This window comes from Triturus cristatus, chromosome 5_2 (genome assembly GCF_964204655.1).
Source record: "Triturus cristatus chromosome 5_2, aTriCri1.1, whole genome shotgun sequence".
NCBI classification, from domain to species: domain Eukaryota; kingdom Metazoa; phylum Chordata; class Amphibia; order Caudata; family Salamandridae; genus Triturus; species Triturus cristatus.
In genome coordinates this window covers 474,129,532-474,150,267 of record NC_140588.1, presented here as the reverse complement: position 1 = coordinate 474,150,267, position 20,736 = coordinate 474,129,532, and the positions used below count along the sequence as shown (strand labels likewise).

The 20,736-nt window shown below is 44.5% G+C and overlaps 1 protein-coding gene across 11 annotated transcripts in view; it reads right to left on the bottom strand.

Annotated features, from left to right (window-relative positions):
* AMPH (amphiphysin) overlaps positions 1-20,736 on the bottom strand; it is a 951,873-nt gene that overhangs the window by 53,041 nt on the left and 878,096 nt on the right. For 10 of the 11 annotated variants that reach the window (XM_085607441.1, XM_085607442.1, XM_085607445.1 and 7 more), the window contains one exon: positions 1,670-1,729. The exons of the other annotated variant lie outside the window; for it this stretch is intronic. In XM_085607441.1, coding sequence (XP_085463567.1) covers positions 1,670-1,729 — 60 coding nt within the window. The remainder of the gene's footprint in view (positions 1-1,669; positions 1,730-20,736) is intronic. 11 annotated transcript variants of the gene reach the window in all.

Genomic DNA, 20,736 nt, shown 5'->3' with positions numbered 1-20,736 from the left:
TGCTAGCACGTGGTTAGGATCGGAACTTGTGCAAAACTTCGTTTTGTTATTTTATTTGAGGTTTATTTTTGATTTCAACAGATTTCATCAAGCTTTGTATCAAAAAGGGTACTTCAACGAGTCAGATACACATTGGAGGATACACTCAAGGAGAGAGTGTTGATCCGGTAACGTACTGCACAGCCGATGTACACATTTCAGGCACAGAAATGATTTACAAAGAGAAGTACACATCAAAATAAGAATAAAATCAGACAGAAGGGCGGGGGGAGGAGAGTGAGTGATGCTCTGATAAGTAAGTCTGCCAGGGTCCTGCGTCATGACAAAAGGTGCTTTGCATTTGAAGAGCGAGAAGTAAAAAAAAAAAAAAAAAGACGACAAAAGTGAAAGCAGGGGTGCGCGCTCCGGCAGACACACGAGTTGTGCGCATGCAGCAGCACCAAAGGTGAAAGTAATCACGCTCCAGATGGTGCCTCGGGCGCTGAAAGCTGGCAGCTGTGCACGTTCACGCTCGTGTGAACGCAAGCTTTAGGCCAGCAAAAGCCGGAGGGTAGCACTTTGAAAACCCACTTACTAAATGCGCTGGGTCAGGCGAGACCTAAAAATGTTTTAGCACGATGCTGAATTTTTCTCTGCAGCACTAATGTACATGAAGGATCCTCCTTTGCAAATTTGTATGTGATGACAATTGGCGAGGGGTAAGCCACCTTAAATATGTCATTTTGCAGAATTGGCACAGAATAGCCCGGAGTTTCCAAGAAATTTCATAAAGCAGTGCAGGAAGTAAAGTTGCTGTGCTGCACTGTGCGCTGTTCTGCTCTGTCCCTCCACTGGTACGCTTTATGCTGCCATGCACCAATGCAGACATCTTTGCCTCATAGCGCATGGGTATCTCTGCTATTTCTGTTTACAGGGAGGGTGTCTCTTCCTGGGCCAAAACTATTCTTTAACATGTTTCCCCTTTGTATGTGTGCAGGACATGAAAAGAGGCAAAAAAGAGAAATGACATTTTTTTCTCCTCATTACCACTGCCTCACGAGGGAGCCTGAGTTTGGCATACATCCATGTCTACAAATCTATGTAGATATGGATTTGCATCAAAACCCCATGGATGGTTGCATGGGAATGCCAATGAAACCCACCCTTCACGCAATGTAGCATAAGGCAGTGAATTTGCATCTTTGGATTAAAATCCAATGCAAATAGTGATTTCAATTGGATTGTACATACCAGAACAACACTTTTACTCATGTTTGTGCTAAAAAAGTAAAACAAATCCAAAACAAAGTCTTGGTACATTTTGGCCTACGTATTGGAATACCTTACATATTTTACATGCTTATTATTTTTGCCTTGTTCCCTTTAATGCTAGGATCTTAAGCACAGTTAGTGCATTCTAATTTAGTAGATATGGCTTTGCATGGAATCCTCACTGTGGTTTCATTGTCCCACCCCCTTTATGCTTCCTTTCCATACATTAGAAGTAGAGTTTGTATTCTGTGATGCAAAGCCATTTGCAACTAATTCAAGTCAACTTTTAGTGCAAAATACCTACAGTGCATGAAAGTTTATTTGCACTCCCGTCTGCGCTGCTTTATATTGCAAAGCACCACCTAGAGACATGTACACTCACGCACTCTTAGTAGATATGTGACACAGTTATACATACCTCTTGGTTCTCTGCCTCAGCTCTCACTGGTGTCTCTCCTCCATCTGTTTCATTCGTCTCCTTCATAAGAAGGAAAAGCAGGACAGGCATATCAGCAGTAAAAAGACAGATTTAAGAGCACATAGGTGCAAATGGATGAAATCAGAAAATGGCATGAATGGAGGGATGGAATGAGCGTAGTGATGAAGGCGGCGTTCTTCCACATCCACACAAATCTGTCAATCGCACATGGTGCTCTGAAACTGTGCAGGAAATACACAGGAGTACTTTGGAGTGAAGGATGAAGTTGGTGAATGATAGTGAAAAGGTAAGCTATGGTATGAATGTGAAGATATGTGACTAATGGAGAACAGCCGATAACTTGTAAGCCAGATGTTTCATCAAAATGTTTCTTGGAATGATACATATGGCTACTTTTTCTTAGGGGTGTAGTTTAGATACTGGTGGATGTTCTAACAGTGTAGCACTACTTTCCTAACTTGCACAGTTTTGAAAATAGATGACTTGTGGTGACTTTGACCCACCAAAAAATCACAGACTCACTGATTGCGTAAATATTGATATCTTTTCCTTTGGATGCATGCATCCCTTGCATCTCATTGTCTGTCTCTTATCAAAATTAGTACTTACCTGCTTTGTGAATTGGAACACTCCTTTTACATAAACAGGCTCCTCTCATCAGCTTTCCTTACCTGGGTTAAATTTTCTTTCCTTCTAGTGCTCCCTGAACCTCATTACGAGTCGGTTGGATTGAGGTGTAGAGATACCCGGGCCTGGAATCTTTGATTCCGAATGGTATTCTTGCACCTAAATCTGCTGATTAAAAGATTTTGTGCCCCAGTATGGAAAATTGTTATTGAGTCTTTTTCTGCATGTATTCCGTAGACAAATCCACTAATATTAATCACTTTGAATTAGGGGGGCTGATGGTGGTTAGAGGGTGGTGAAGGTATCTTGGTATGACCGCTGAATATCGACCCCAGAATATCAATTAGAGACAATATTGAGCACAAAGTATCGAAAATAAAATATCGACAAGCAAATCTAATTTTTCTATCACTAACTCCACATATATGTACCTACATGGCATATATATATTCAAAGCACATAGTTGAGAAGTTAGGAATAGTAAATGTATATGTCCCTATATTCACTTACCTTTCAATATTTTGTCCCTGGATATTCTGTGCTCAATATTCTTGTGCCATGATATTCTAGAGGGTGATACTCAGTAATACAACTGGTGTCTCTAGTTTCACTGCCTACACTGGTGGGAATTTTGTATACTTTCCTCTGTAGTGCTTGAGGGGTTATCGGTAGCCAATCTGTGTCTTTACCTGCAACCCCCACACCCTCTCCTTATCTCTCTGTACATCTATATGTATGTATATATATATTCACAGAAAAAACCATAGGTTTCAGGCACGTTATAGTTAGGAATTAGCATTTAAAAAACCTCAGAAATTCACTGAAAAAACCATAGGTTTCAGGGTTGTTATAGTTAGCTGGACTTTTCACTTGTACAAAACCATTGAAATTCCCCCGTTATAGTTAGTTCAGCTAACTATAACTCGCGCGCCCGCAAGGCACTGCTGATGACGTCACATATTACATCACTCATGACATGGTCAGTGACATCACTCATGACATCACTGATGACATCTCAAATGACATCACTGATGACATCACTGATGACCTCATCCAGTGAATGTCTGTTTTTCTGAAAATTAAATATGTTTTATATATGTATATCTCAAGGTCGATGGAAGAATAAATGGGTATATAAGTGTCTAAATGGAGGATTTGTTTTTGAAAAATTGATTGTGTAACTGACTGATTAAGTGTATCATAGTGAATACATGGCTTAGTGAGTAATGTTTAAATATGTAAATATCTGTATCAGTCTCTCACTTTGTGTATACGTGGCTGCATGGGTTGGTGAGTAGCTACATGGGTGTCTATATAGGTTATTAGTTGTTTTTTTGAGTACCAGTCTGAGTGTCTGCATGGTTCGGTGGGGGGTATTACGTAGTGCATAGGTGCATGAATGAGTGACTCACTGTTTGCATGTGCTGAAGACAACATGTGTGCAGGACTGTATGGGTGGATGAGTGTGTGTATGGGTGTGTTAGTGAGTGAATGACTATCTCAATAGTGTCTTTATGAGTAACTACATATGTTTTAAACTAGTATATGTGACTATTGGTGTATATAAGTGAGTATATGTGAGAGTGAGAGATTGAAAGAGTTCCTGTATGAATAAGTATGTGTTTCTATAAGTGATTGTTTAAAAGACTAAGTATGTGTAAGTTTCCGTAGAAGTAAGTGTGGTGGTGTGTGTATAACTGTATATGCAAGTAAATGTATGTTTTATTCTTTATTAGCATGAGTGACTATGTGTGTGAGTAACTCTATGGATGAGTGGCATTGTGTAACAGGATGTATAGGTGTATGAGTACATATCATGAGTGAGTACATGTATGAGTGACTGTATAGGACTGTTGGTGAATGAGTGGATGTGTATGTGGATCTTAGAATTACAGAAGAGGTTGTTGTAACTGGTATTGGTATGTCCATTGTTTTGAAAAGTTTAGTCTCTATTTTTGAATGTGTGTATCAAAGTTTATATTAGGGTGAGAGGAGGTCTGCCACTCTATCACAAGGATGATGTCATCAGTGATGTCATCACTGATGTCATTTGAGATGTCATCAGTGATGTCATGAGTGATGTCACTGACCATGTCATGAGTGATGTAATATGTGACGTCATCAGCAGTGCATTGCGGGCGCGCGAGTTATAGTTAGCTGAACTAACTATAACGGGGGAATTTCAATGGTTTTGTACAAGTGAAAAGTCCAGCTAACTATAACACCCCTGAAACCTATGGTTTTTTCAGTGAATTTCTGAGGTTTTTTAAATGCTAATTCCTAACTATAACGTGCCTGAAACCTATGGTTTTTTATGTGAATTTCAAAGGTTTTTTAAATGCTAATTTCTAACTATGCCTACAGAGATAGGACATGTGAAGAAAGAAGAAAAAATGCACAGAAAGAAAAAAAAGAAGTGCAGAAAGAAGCAACAGAAGTCCTCAAAGACGAAGAAAAGTGCAGGAAGAAGGATAACGTGCAGAAAGAACAAAAAGAAGAGCAGAAAGAATCCTTGTTGCAAAATCATCCTATACCCTCAACTTTTTCAGACGGATACTGGTGGTAACGGAGTCTGACTAACCAGTCCTAGAGCCAGTGCTATGTTAAAAGACACTTAGAATACAGTGAAAACACCTACATACACTAGGGAACATTATGCGTTGGGGTCCCCCTGTGATTAGCATGACCTCCTCTGTAAGCCCCTAGTATATAATAGGGCAGGGAGATTAAAACTACCTCTTAAAACAGGCCACAGGGCGTTTTTGCACACGTTAACTCAGGTCCCGTCCCCTCCCTTCACCACTGTGTAAACACGCCCTGTGTCCGTTTTTAGTTGGGAGATTAAGTTCATTTGAATCCTGAGGGTCCCTAGGGTCCAACTAGCCCACTAGGTACCTCCAGTAAGTGCCACAGAGCTGCGTTGCAGAGAGGTGTAAAAAGTGGCACAGCCTGGACCACCTCTCTGCAATGCAGCTCAGTGGCGCTTACTGGAAGCACTTGGTGGGCTAGTTAACTCCCAGGGGCCCTCAGTATTGAAGGGAAATTATATCCCCAATATAAAACGTGCCATAGTGCGTGTTTGCACATGTCACCTCAGGCCCCGGCCCCTCCCTTCACCACTGTGTAAACGCGCCCTGTGGCTGTTCTAAGTTGAGAGATTAAGTCCCCTTGAATCCTAAGGGTCCCTAGGGTCAAACTAGACCACTAGGTACCTCCAGTAAGCGCCACAGAGCAGCGTTGCAGAGAGGTGTAAAAAGGGGCTTGGCCTCAGAACACCTGTCTGCAGCGCAGCTCCCTGGCGCATACTGGAGATGCCTGTTGGGCTAGTTGGCCCTCAGGGACCCTCAGTATTGAAGAGGAATTAATTCCCCAACTTACAACTCGCCAGGGGGCGCGTTTGCAGAGTGCTGCAAGGAGGGGGCGTGGCCTCCGGCACGATGCCAGTCTTTTATTTATTTAAATTTTTTAAGAAGGGGGGCTGTGTGGTTCCCCTTCTTATTCTAATTTATTGGCCCTGATGACCCCATCCCCAGGGCCTGTCTCCTAATTATATTTTTTTGACCCCAATCCCCAGGGCCGGCCATTGTTTTTTATTATTTTTAAAAAATATATATTTATAGACACACCTAGGACATGCTGGACAAACCGTAGGTACCTATCACCATTTGAGTGATATTCATTAAAAGGCGACTATGCATACAATGAATCCACGTGGAAAGTATTTACACCACTAGTAAAGCTCTGACATGTCTGATGCCCTAAGGTGCCTAATCCCGGTAGACACCCTTGTCGTTTATTTATACAAACATGGGTAGCTATTGACGGGCACATTTAATACACATGCACACCAAGACATTCAAAGGGGATTCGACAAAAATTCGACCAAAACTATGTAAGAAACCCCCCTCACGGTTAATAATACACACATCCACTGCCGGATGTGTAATACTTTTTATTTTACTCTCTGGAAAGGGGACGAACATCACTTGAGAGTCACAGCGCGCTCCTGGCAGAGCCCAATGCTGTGTTACACCCACCATTGCCTGCCGAGTGCCACACACCTCTGTGTTCTATTCCACCAGCTAGTGCATATGCTATGACACTCTCTAGCCCATGTGCACTGTAACACCACCCCGTGAATATGTCATGCCACACTTGTCTTCGCACGGGTTATATTGCCCCATCTAACGTGCCTTCCTCGATGCCTATGTTATAACGCACAGTGCTATGCCATACATATTACAATCTGGGATCCATATCTTTGTCACAGTGCATATGCAACGTTACACTCCCCAGCACATATTTTATATTACATCTTTAGAGACTAGTTAGGTTACACAACACTGCCCTGTGCATATTACACTCCAAGGCGCACGTCGCATAGCACACGCTAGTGCCTGTGCTATCTCGCACTCTCCAATGAATCTGTCATTGCGCACAATGTATTGCATATTATATTTCACGCCCGGTTCATCTTATATCACACTTTTTGGTGCATAGTTTATACCATACACTATATCTAGTTTTCATTTTCAATCGTGCTCTCAGGACTATGTTCTATATAACACTGTGTTCACCTACCCTTTTCACGGGCATTACATTTTGCGATAGGGGCTGGAGGGTCAGGGGGTGTTTCTGCCAAGTGAGCCCCGAGTCACAGTCACAAACGTCCTCTTAAAATAAAGTTCCTAATACCCGCCTTCTCTGAACAGTTAGCTTGCTGCCCCATCCCCCTCCTCCCTACCCTCTGTTGTGTGAATCCATGGACTAGCCTCCTCCCTCCTGCCATGCATGGTCTGATGTGCTGCCACTGCCCTCAATTTAGTATGATGTACCAGTCCCCTCCTCCTGCCCTCCATTACCCAATTCAATGCCCCATCATTGACCTCCTGCTTAAACTCTGTGCTTAGCTTGCTGCCCCTATTCTCCTTCCCCCTGCCCTCCGATGTCTTTGTGCATGCCCCTGCTCCATCCTTTTTGCCCACCATGTTCCATGGACCTGCCACTCCTATCTACTCTGAGTGTTCTGTTGAGCTGCCACTCCCCTCCCACCTGCCTAGCATTGTCAGATGACTGTAACCTGTCCCTGCCACCTCCACCCTGCCTGTCCAAATGCCATGCCCCTATCCTCTTCCTCCTGTCCTACATGGTCCATTGTACTGCCACACCCGTCTGCCCTCCCTGGTCTGTTGTGCTGCAACTGCTCCTCCTGCCTGCCCCGTGTGGTCTGTTGTGAGGCCCCTTCCCCTGAACTGTCTTGTCTGTGCACAGGTCCTGACCCTCCCTTCTATCCTCCATCGTCCTTTGTGCATGCCCCTGCACCCTCCTTCTTGCCCATCATAGCCATTGTGCTGCCACTAACCCTCCCACTTGCCATGCATGGTCTTCTGTGCTGCCTTGGCCCCTCCCACCTTCCCTGTGTGGTCAGTTAGCTGCCCCTGACCCCCTCCCACCTTCCCTCCATGGTCTGTGTGTATGCCATCACAGTCTCACTGTTGCTCTTCATGGTGTGTCTTGCTTCTAGTGCCCATCCTGCCTGACCTCCATGGCTATCTTGCTGCTCCTGCCCTGCCCCCTTGCCCCCAGCCCTCTGTTTACATGTGCAGACCCCTACTCCCTCCCTCCTGGCTTGTCTGTTCCATTGTAATGCCCCTGATCCGTCCCTCCTGCCCTTTATGGTCTGTTATGCTGCAGCTTTCTCTCCTGTCTGTCCATTATGGTCAGCTAGCTACCATTGCCTCTTGCCCCTCTGTTCTCTGTTGTCCATGTGCATGGTCCTGTCCCCTCCCTCTTGCTTTCTATGGATTGTTGTGCTGCACTCCCGTCCCGCATGCCCTGTGTGGTGTATTGTGCTGCTGCAAACCCTGATGCCTGCCCTGCAGGGTCAGTTTGGTGCACCTCTCCATGTCCCTCCTGTCCTCTGTTATCCAAGTCCATGTCCCTACCCCATTTCCTTCCATGATCCAATGTACCATACTTGCGAACATTTTGAACTTGGTAAGAGGGAGATTTTGAAAAAAAACTGGGGTATTGATTTTCCCCTTTGAGTTACATTGAAAAAGAGGAGATTGTAGACAGGAGACAGATCAAATAAAGCCCATTTGAGCTTAAGAACATTGGACGTTTCCTGGCTGAATCGGGTCTGTTGGCATGTATGGTTGTACTACCATTGCCTCTTCCTTCTGCCCACAATGCTCTATTACATTGCCACAGCCTCTCTTGCAAGTCCTGTATTGTTGGTTTGTTGCCCCTGCCCCCCTTTCCACTGCCCTCCATAGTCTGTTGTGCTGCCACGGCCCTTCCTGCCTGCTCAGTGTGGTTAAATTGTTGCCTTTGCACCCTCCTACCTGCCTTCAATTTTCAGAGTCCGTGCCCCTGGCCTCTACCTCTCAACAGTATCCTAATGAACAACTAGATTGCTAACATTCTATATTTATTACAAAAGTGTGGAACGCCTGACGTCATCTTGATGTAATCAAAACTGTAATACCTAGAGCATTTCCTTTAGAAATTACATATATGAGAGGGTCTTATTGGCATCAAAATTATGGTTAGTGCTCTAAAAGACTAAAATAAGGAAATATTTTCTGAGTTTTCAAATAGCGACAAAGCACTTTTAAATTATTTGTTATCTTTATGTTTTTTTTATCCAGTTGACCACTTGATTAAATGTTGCACTTAGGGGAGAGGATGTGGTGTTACTTCCAGAACTGCAGACTTTGCAACTGGGGAACCAGGTTGGAGTTTCTGCTTCAGCTCGACATTCTGTGATTCTGGTCAAATCACTTAGTCTCCCCATGTCTACAACCAAAATGAATTTGTTCTTGTGTGATGTAACCAATGCTCATGTAAAGCACTCAAATACCTGACAAGTCTGCACTATATAACACTGCAAAAACACAAAATAATAAGTGTTTTGCACACTTCTGTCATTGGGCTATATTTGGGCTACATCTGGGTGATTTTGGGCTACATTTGGGCTCTTTTGTCTCCGGTGGCCATCTTGGGAGATTTATTTGTTATGAAGTTTCCTAATTTCCTCATGTACTGCAGTCTCCTCAGTAGGAAATGCTTTCAGTTTTTTACTTTGATTCCATCATGAAGGTATTCAGATATGTCACACATTTGCCATAAATTCTGAAAGTTAGCACTCTAGTTGCTCATTAGATCACTGTAGTAAAACTACTGTTCACCATGGAAGTCTGCTCCTGGTATTAAAAGTGCATGTTTCAGTCTGCATGTCAGAATATTTTAATGAAATAGAAGAGGATTTGAGAAGTCACTCAAAATGTGCCCTCATTTTCTTTCTGCAGCATTAATCATAATTTCTATGGCAAAATGAACCCCCTCATTGTGTTCCTTTTTAAATTAAATGTTTTAAGTGTTACCAGTTTATTCCAATCAAGATGGCTTCAGGTGTGCCATACGTTTATCATAAGTAGGACTGTTAGCGCTCTAGTTGTTCTTTGGAAAACTCTGGGAAGCTGCAGTAGAACACAAAGGAATCAACTGACAGTCTCTGCCCTTGTTGGATGTACATGTTTTACTGAGAATGTCAGACTTCATTCTCACATGACTGAGAAAGATAATGTGAATTTACAGAAAATAAGCTCTCAGTTTAGCTTATAGATCACCTTCCAAACCTCTGTGGGAAAAGCATGAGAAAATATTTTTCTCTCAATCATGATATCCCAGCAGAAGGCTTTTTCACATGGGGAAATCACCTTAGAACATACCACAATTCCTAAAATGAGTATGGTACCATCAACAAATGATTTATAATGTAACTAAAGTCTTAAAACCTTCTATTAACTGCAATGCTTTTTAATGAGGTGCTATCATGTATATTGGTCCCAAGATGGCTGCCAACACTTCTTGGATGAAGTGCTGACAGCCAATCAGATCTCAGGATGAGATGTGTGGTTAGGCTCTGCCCACATATATATATGATTTTACTTTTGATTTTCTCAGGAACTACTGAACAGATTGACACCAGACCTGCAAAAGGCACTTCCCTGAGCTGAGGACTACCTCTCTGCCAAATTTCAAGTAATTCTGTTCAGCCGTTCGGGCTGTACCTTGGACTAAAGGTCCCTATGGAAAATTGCATGGGGAAAACGCGTTTTGGGACCCCCCTTTTTTCTCAGCCCCCGCTTGACGAATCCCCCCGAGACTTTCAGGGTAGGAGCTGAGCGGAGCGCCCCACCTATTTTGAAAATTTCGCGAGGATTCGTCAACCGGCGCCAAAGTTATTCCAAATAGAATGTTGCGGATTTCCTATGGAAACACGGTCCTAACTATAACTATCTACTGGCGACCGCCAGTAGATTATATATATATATATATATATATATATATATATATATATATTACCTACCGGCGGTCGCCAGTAGGTAGTTATAGTTAGGACCACGTTTCCATAGGAAATCCTCAACATTCTATTTTGAATAACTTTGGCGCCGGTCGACGAATCCTCGCGAATTTTTCAAAATAGGTGGGGCGCTCCGCTCCGCTCCTACCCTGAAAGTCTCGGGGGGATTCGTCAAGCGGGGGCTGAGATAAAAGGGGGGTCCCAAAACGCGTTTTTCCCATGCATTTTTCCATAGGACCTTTAGACAGGGCTACAGCCCGAACGGCTGAACAGAATTACTAGAAATTTGGCAGAGAGGTAGTCCTCAGGTCAAGGAAGTGCCTTTTGTAGGTTTGGTGTAAATCTGTTCAGTAGATTCTGAGAAAATAGCCTTTAAATCAATATATATATCTGAGCCAGCTTACGGTGCGCTTACGGTACGCTTACCGTACGCGTACGGTGGCGTGCGCGAGCGCGATTCTGATTGGCTCTTAGATCTTAGTAAACATTCGAATCGGCCGAAACCAGGAAGCGGCGGCCGCCATTTTCTCTCTCGCACTGAGAGTTAGGTTGTAAAATAAAGCCAAAAAACATGTAAAGGGGCTGTTTAGACAGCTCCCACACACATAGCCATGTTGAGGGAGTCCCCAAAGACCCCCCAAGGCCAAAAATGCAATTTTTATTTTTCCGCAAATTTCGCCGATTACGCTTACCGTACGCGCACGGTAAAAAATTATTTAAAAAAAAAAACTATCCACACTCTCCCCACCCCGTGTGCAGTTGGTGGCCGCAGGCCACCAATTGTGCATGGCTTATCAGCGGTGTGATAAACTAGAATATTTTAAACAAAAATAATAAAAGAAAAAATTATCCACACATCCACCCCGTGTGCAAATGGTGCCCGAAGGGCACCATTTGTGCATGGCTTATAAAAATTACGAAAAATTAAAATATTACCTTTCAAAACGAAGTGCATCATATGTCCTCCATGTGCGCACGGTGCGCGAAGCGCATCATGCGTACATGGCCCATCTAGCGTAACGTGGGCACGCGGTGCGCGTAGCGCACCGCGTGCCTACCGTGCGTGCACGGCACTAACTGCGTAAAGTGGGCGCGCGGTGCGCGAAGCGCACCGCGTGCTTACTGTGCGCGCACGGTGCACGAAGCGCACCGTGCGCGCACGGAACGAACTGCGTTAAGTGGGCGCGCACGCCACGAATGGCGTAAAGTAACTTAGCATTTAAAAAACCGTACAAATTCACTGAAAAAACCATAGGTTTCACACACGTTATAGTTAGGAATTAGCATTTAAAAAACCTTGCAAATTCACTGAAAAAACCATAGGTTTCACACATGTTATAGTTAGCGGAAATTTTACTGATAAAAAACCAGTGAAATTCCCCCGTTATAGTTAGTACAGGCAACTATAACTCACGCGACCGCAATCTTCTGCTGATGACATATGTGTCTTTATGAAAAAAAAATATTTGTAATATATGTATAGCTAAAAATGTATGGAAGAAGACATGGGCAAATAAGTGTCTAAATACAGTATTAGCATCAGCAGAGGATTGTGGTCGCGTGAGTTATAGTTGCCTGCACTAACTATAACGGGGGAATTTCACTGGTTTTTTATCAGTAAAATTTCCGCTAACTATAACATGTGTGAAACCTATGGTTTTTTCAGTGAATATATATATATATATATATATATATATATATATATCCTCAGCGCGTTTACCGCCTTGAAATTGCCGCTCTCACAACAGCGGGTGCCGCAGCTCACGAAGGCAGTCTCGTGAAGTAAATCACACCGGTGGTCCGAAGACAAAGCTGCGCGCTCAGGCTGATAATTAGATTCAATATTTAATCTTGCCACTCGAAAACAAACTGACAAATGCGTTTCAGCCATCTGGCCTTCGTCAATGTCAGTTACTACTCATGAAATGAAACCTTATAACAACACACAAATTCATTGGATGACGGTCTGATAACGAAAATAATAAAAGGACCTAAAAACGGGTGGTACATTGAAAAAACATTGTGGGCCATCTTAGAACGTCACTGAGACTATTAGAGATATACACATTGCCTAAATCTGTTCGGTCATAACTTGGGTCCAAAAATACAATAACAATCCATTGCGAGTCAAATTGAATCACTGTTAGACTCCGCATGCAACTACATTAGAAATCCCTAACGGGTTAAATTAAATCACTGTTGAACCCCACATTACATGATTCCTCAATTCATTGGGCCCGATTCACAGAACAAACTTAAGACAAAATCCTAAACTTAGTACCATTTTGGTATTCACAGAATGCACTTACTACTTCTGGTATTCACAGAATGAACTTACTACTTTTGCGATTCACAGAATAAACTTACTACTTTTGGTATTCACAGAATGGATTTACGACTACTAACTTTACGTCCGCACTCGGGCCGGAAATTCTGGCCCGGAGGTGGAGCTTCTGGCCCGGAGGCGGAGCTTCCGTGCCGGAGGTGGGGCTTCTGGGTCGGAGGCGGTGCTTCCGGGCCGGAGGCGGAGCTTCCGGCCCAGAGGTGGAGATTTTGGCCATGGCTAAATCTCCGCCACTGGCCGGAATCCCCACCTCCGGGCCGGAAGCTCCGCCTCCGGCCCGGAAGACCCGCCTCCGGGCTGGAAGACCCACCTCCGGGCCGGAAGCTCCGCCTCCGGGCCGGAAATTCCGGCCCGAGTGCGGACGTAAAGTTAGTAGTCGTAAATCCATTCTGTGAATACCAAAAGTAGTAAGTTTATTCTGTGAATCGCAAAAGTAGTAAGTTCATTCTGTGAATACCAGAAGTAGTAAGTGCATTCTGTGAATACCAATATGGCACTAAGTTTAGGATTTTGTCTTAAGTTAATTCTGTGAATCGGGCCCATTATATTTTGCCCTGAATGAGCCAAGTCACAGTGGCAAAAAAATCTATTCTAAGCCATCTTTAAATATCCCAGTGAACAGTCAAACTCATGCTGGCCACAGCAATTACACGAACAAAACGGAGATACCGAAATTTGTTTAAAGCTCAATATGTAGAAATATCAATGACATTCGGAGAGCCTGCTCACAGATTGCGCCCTGTATGGGCCCCTAGTCAACTAGAGTGTGTCTGCCCTACATGAAAGGATAACTCGCGGCCTACTCTCTCAGGTAATGTAGGACCAAAGTTCTTCCTCGCTTTTCAGACCTAAGGAGTGCGAGTTCTTAGCTCAACTATGTATCTTGCCTCCACTTGTCTAAGGAGCCTGACTCGATCACCCACCCTTGCTTTCGATGGGCCCTGATCCAGACAGAAGTGACGAAGTTTGTCATTCCTGAATTATCACGATTGGTGATCACCAATGCGTGTTCCAATATGCGTTTCTTCGCTGGGTGGATTGTACTTCCAATATACTGGAGACCGCATAGACACACCAGGCAGTACACTGCAAAGTTTGAATTGCAGTTTAGTAGTTTGTTAATCCAACGTCTAGCTTTTTTCCCTGGGACCAAATAATATTTGACCTTGGTACTGTTCTTGCACGCCTTACAGGCAGTGCAACGAAAGAACCCTGGGATTGCTGTTCTCCTGGTTAAAGGTTTGTCTACAAAGTGGCTCTGCACTAGAATATCCTTAAATGATGCATTTTTTCTGTAGGTTATATCGGGTCCATTAGGCAATAACCGCCCGATCACACTATCTGTCTGAATCACATCTCAATTCTTCTGGACCAGTTCCCTGATCCTTTGGGATTCGGCCGAGAAGCTGAGTATCAACCTGACGGTCGTTGTATAATCGTCAGTGTCTGTGCTGCTGACCGGTTTGCGGATTAGTAACTCCAGTCCATCTTTCAAGTGAACCTTTTCTGCGGAACCCTGCAGTAACTTCTTTTGATATACCCTTTCCCTGAGTCTGTTGAGAGACTCCCTTTCAGCCTTAAAGTAATCTTCGGAACTGGAGTAGTTACGTTTCAGTCTAAAAGGTTTCCCATCTAGAGAGGTCGGCTCAGCGCTATGGCCAAGTTGGCGCACTCTCCTCTGCACGGTTGAATAGATTGGTAGAACTAGACCTGGTGGATCTCTGGCGGTGTCACCACCCCCATCTTAGAGAATACTCATATTACTCTAATGCCCATAACACTTACGTGAGACTCGATTACTTGCTAAGCTCTGTGGCTCTCCGTAACATCACGTCAGCTGTCAAAATCCTAGTGGCATCGCTGTCGGACCATGCAACCAGTTGTAGCCACCCTGACCTTACCCCCCTCTTCAAAAGCCTTTGTGACAGTGGCACCTTCGGGACACCCTTCGGCAGCACTCAGACGTAGTTGACCAGCTACAGCGCGCGATTGACGATTATTTATCACACAATGACAACCATGATACTCTCCTGTCCACCAGATGGTAAGCACTTAAGGCCGAGATCAGAGGCGAACTAGTCGCTATTTCAATGGCAGACAACATGGAACGCATGCGAAAGTGCGGCGACTTTACACAAAAAGTGAGGGAATTAGAGCAAATGCACCAATGAACAGGGGCACCTCGAACCTGGCGCCAATTGACGGCGACCTGGGCACAACTAGCGGTCATAGACCACGATAGGGCGGAATATGCAGTGCTGCGCTTGCGCCATTTGTTTTATGTTGGGGGGACAGATGCGGGCGTATGTTAGGCCACAAACTGCGCGAAGCTAGACTGCTACAGTGGGTTCAGGAGATCCGAGACCAGGCGGGGAGGATAATCACAGAAGATGCAACTATCGCTGAGAGGTTCCAGGACTTTTGCGCCCAACTTTAAACCGGGCAAACGAAGACACTGACGCTTACCTGACGCAGGCGCACCTCCCCACATTGACCCCGGAACAGGTAGAACAACTAGAAGGGGACATACAAGTGGAAGAGGTCATAGCGGCCATTGCACAATTAGCCAAATCCCCTGGTCCGGACGGCTACACTGTGGCCTTTTATAAACAATTCTGCTCCACTCTAGCACCCTTACTGACCAGGCTCCACAATACCTTTGCGTCCCCGGGGGCGATCCCCAGATCCATGTTTGAGGCCGCTATTGTGGTTATTCCCAAGCCAAAGAAAGATACAACTAGCTGCGGAGCATATTGCCCCATTTCCCTCCTGAACATAGACCTGAAACTATACACTGGGATTTGGCGAGTAGATTAGCTCCTTACATGCCGGGCTTAATCGATCCCGAGCAGGTGGGATTTATTCCCCAAAGACAGACCTGCGACAACACCAAGAGGGTCTTACATCTTATAGAGAAGGCATCATAAATCCCTGGGGACTACATGCTCCTTACTATCGACGCGGAAAAGGACTTTGACCGGGTCCATTACACCATACCTCGAACAGGCATTGACCTGATTTGGCCTGGGAGAGAGAATGAGGACACAGGTTCTAAACTGCTATCACTCCCCTACGGCATCCGTGAGAGTCAACGGACATACTTCAGCCCCGTTCCCCATAAGCAGAGGTACAAGACAGGGATGCCCTCTGTCACCCCTGCTCTTTGTATTGTACATGGAACCTCTAGCCCAGAGAGTTCGAGCCCACCCACACATCACAGGCATCAGATTTGGGGGTGACGTACACACCATCAGTCTGTACGCGGACGATGTCCTCGTGACCCTGACGGATCCCGCGGTAGCTTTGGGAGCTTTTTTGTCGGAGCTGGACTCCTTCGCGAAGGCTTCCGGGTTCAAGGTCAAAATTGCGACATCAACCGCCCTCAACCTCTCCCTATCGCCAAAGGCGCAGGCACACCTCCAAAGTCAGCATCACATACAATGGTCTGGGGACACGGTCCCGTACCTGGATATTCACTTAGTGCCTATTCTGCAAACCATGGCATCAGTTAACTACACCAAATTACATGCTCAAATCCGCCCCGATCTGCGGAGGTGGAAGCATTACCCTATTTCTTGGCTGGGTAGGATAGCGGCCATCAAGATGACATTTTTGCCCAAAATCTTATACATCTTCCACACGCTCCCCCTGCAGCCTCCCTCTGGCTGACTAAATCGCGTGCAGTCCGAGCTCTCCCTCTTCATATGGCAGGGTCGTAAACCACAAATGAATAGACTAGTCAGCACCCTACCGCCCAACGAAGGTGGACTTGGGATCCCTCATATCTAAGCTGTGCAGCTATGGCATCTAGTGGATTGGAATCGTACTGAGTTAGAGAAGCATTGGCTATTTCAGGGCATTAGCGGGCACTTCCCTGAGGAAGATCACCTTCCTCAAGAAGCTGCATAGACCCCTCAACCTCTACGCCTCTCACATTACACGCACCATATTAACAACATGGGACCAGATTGATAGGAGGCACAAGCTGACTACCTTCCCCTCTCCTCTCACTCCACTCTTCGACAACCCAGACTTCTGCCTGGGGATAGGCGGGACTTCCTTTACACGCTGGTATGCCAAGGAATGCCGATCATTAGGACACTTATTTGATGTATAGGGGGTGATCTCCTTCCCCCAGCTTAGATCCTACTATGGACTTCCTGAATCTGAAAGGCTGCATTACCTGCAACCTTGACACTGGGCACTACACCCTGACAATAGTCCGCGCTCGCAGAGACACCTAACCCCTTATGAACGATGGCTTATCACAAGATCATCAGATAAGAAATAGATTTCGGACCTTTATAAGATGCACACGCACACATACAATGCAAGCCATGCACGATGGGAGAGGGATCTAGGACGTGAACTCAGCAGCAAAGAATGGGAAGGTGTATATTACAGGGCACGGCACATGGCAAGCAACATGGGCCTTACAGAAATGCTAACCAAATTAGCCACCTACTGGTACTACACCTCAGAATGCATACACTGAGCCGACCCAACACAAAGAGCGGATTGCTGTAGAGGGAGTGGGAAAACCGGATTGTTGGTTCACCTCCTTTGGGAATGTGAGCATCTGCAGCACTATTGGTCTCAGATTCTAGATGAAATTGATAAACACCTAGACACGGAGCTCCCCAGATTGACTGCCAACATTGTCTTGGGAGTACCGAACCCCTTAACATACCCGCTCAGCTCCAGAAGAGGGCACCAAATAGCGATAGCACTAGTATGGCCACTCAAAATATTCTACTTCACTGGAAGACTCCTCGGGTTCCCTCTCACACGGGATGGCTCCAGAGCCTGTGGCATATATTGGGGATGCAAAAGATATCTCTTACACTGGCAGGGAAAGGCTCAACATTTGGAGAGCTCTGGCAATCACTCTTAGTCATCCTGACCCAGAAATTCAGGGAGCTTACATGCCCCAGGTACCTACGACTCTTACAACTCACCACATCTGAAGCTACAACTCAATGAGTTTCGTCACAACTGTGAACGCTTTGCACCCAAAACACGACTCCTAACTTGCAGTGAACAGGGGGATTGGATGTTGGGAGGGGTGGAATAGTTATCTTTTGATGCTTTCTTCGTTTTTACACTATTAGCTGTACTAAGTGCCAAGCCACCTACCCGGGCTCTGCGTAGCCCACGATTTGATGCTTCTCGCATGGCAAATTGATGCACTGGCTGTTAACCCAATACAAGATTTAAACCTAAAAAGTTCCCCATAGGGGATGCTGTTGATTAAGCTGCGCAGATTGCGAATGCAATACCGTATTATCTGCCATGGGTTTCCGATACAATCTCATACATAATTTCGCATCTGCGACAAAAACTAGAAGATCTAAAAAGGCAACTTCCTTGTTACTGATATTACTTGTGAATCTCAATTTTAAATTGTTCTCATTTAAGATTCGAATATAGTCTTCAGCCTCTGCGAGTGTTCCTCTCCAGACAATAAAGAGATCATCGATGTATCTAGCCCAAAGGGCTACCTTTTCTACCCAGAACTCATTGTCATCTGCCCATGCCACATGCTTCTCCCACCAGTCTACGAAAAGATTTGCATAGCTGGGAACGAAGCACGTGCCCATTGCAGTTCCTTGTGTCTGCAAATACAGTTGATCTGCAAACAGGAAAATATTGTTATTGAGGCAGAATTCCGTAATTTGAAGTAACATTCTACTGTGTGCTTGATATTTGAATGGTTGGGTTTTCAGAAAAGATTCAAAAGCCAGCAAACCCTGAGAGTGTTCAATACAAGTAGAAAGGGTAGTAATATCTAGGGTAATCTGCAGGAATTCCTCTTCCCAATGGATATTCTGTATTAACCGTATGAAATCTGTGGTGTCCTGGATAAACAAACTGAGGTCCTTCACCCTTGGAAAAATGAAAAAGTCTGCCTAAATAGTCGCTCTCTCCAATAGACTTCCTTTGGAGGACACTGTCTGTCACACCGGTGGCTTCATCATATCGTTGTGAATTTTAGGCAGATGGTAGAATGTAGGAAAACCGTGTGGTCCACCTTCATGTATTGCTATTCATCTTCCTCCAAAATGCCCTTAGTCCTCATGTCATTAAGCAACTCATAAAATCATGACAGTCGTATTGTAATCCTCTCTACTCATTTTACTGTAACTCTGTGTGTCACCTAAAAGGCACAGTGCTTCCTCTTTGTATAGGTCTTTAGACATAACCACCACATTGCCGCCCTTATCTAACTGTTTAATAACCAATGAAGTGTCATCCTTCAAAGTTTTAACGGCAGTCCACCAACATCTGCATACGCAGACATACTGCCCCATTAGTCCAACATTGGATGGAAATTAAACACTCGGAAAAAGACCTTCTTTGGACTATCTTTGGAAAAATCACTTCACAGAAAGGTCAGGATAACACCACTACCCATATGAAATGTGAGGTTTTTTGCTTAACACCCATAAAAAGGGACTCAATGAGTACACTCCTTGGGAGAATGCTATTTGAGCCCTCTGACTCTCTGTCTAGAGTTCTACTACCTAAGATCTATAAAAACTAACTTTTCCTTCTAGCCGTTTTGTGTCTCCCCCAGGGATTATCCATCCTTTAGCATCAGCCCTGGTGATAGACACATATATTGATATCTATATGTCAATATGTACCGAGACTGGCTGCCTTAAGTTACCTCAGGGACTCACAATTCTATCTGAGATTTTTTTCAATGCAATGTCTTTGGTTTTAAGTGGAGACCTTTTAATGGATTGATTCCAGTTCTCCTCTCCCTTCCAACATAGCCATCATTGGAGCCTACTGCCGCGACCTTTGGTCTCCCAAGCATTAGACAAGTCACATGATTCCCTGTGGCATTCTGGGAAGCGCGTAACTCTATTTCCATCAAGCCAGAATTACGGGGAGAATCAAACTTGGTGGCCACCCTTATGATATTCCTTCTGTCAAACCTGTGAGGTAGATGTTGCAAAAAATATTTTCATATGAGTGATGGGTGCCTGTACTTTTCATCTCGGTGATATCCTGTTTCCCCTTTTTTTTGACGGACAACGCAGGATCTTATACCATATGGCCACGGGAGCTCCATTGGCTAACATGGCTGTTACATTGCACTAGACTGGCGTGGCGTCATTCGGACCTTTTTACGGGTAGTGTTTGGGCACTTTAAGAGTGTATCCATCCATTTATGGATTGCGGGAGGTGGATTACTTCCCTTTGTTTACCATCGTATTGTTCTTTTTTAGATAAAGGGTTATCAAGGATATTCTGTGATAACAGACATCGTACATCCGTAGCGCCTGACTTATTGATGATCATATTTGCCTTGAATTTCTTCTGCTACAACATAGCCAGACATGGTTATCGTTTGCCTAGGAAGGTATTTTTATTGTTGCCTAATATCTATGTAGTATGGGTTGTTCTTGGTACCGATAATTATTGAGTTTCACTACTTACAATATAAAAAAAACATTATCTTTAGACTAGAGTTGGAAGCCACCTCTGAATGTATCACCCATACTAACCATATACAAGACACAAGTGATGTACTCTGAGCCTATTGGAGGGTGACCAGCCGACAGCTAGGTATCTATTTTGCAAACAAGACAAAATTGCACTGGGTGGCGAGCAGCGTCTTTCTCTGTCTTCCTTTGCGGATATAAGGAACCCGTTTTTCACAACATATATTTTTTTTTATTTCCCAATTTGTTT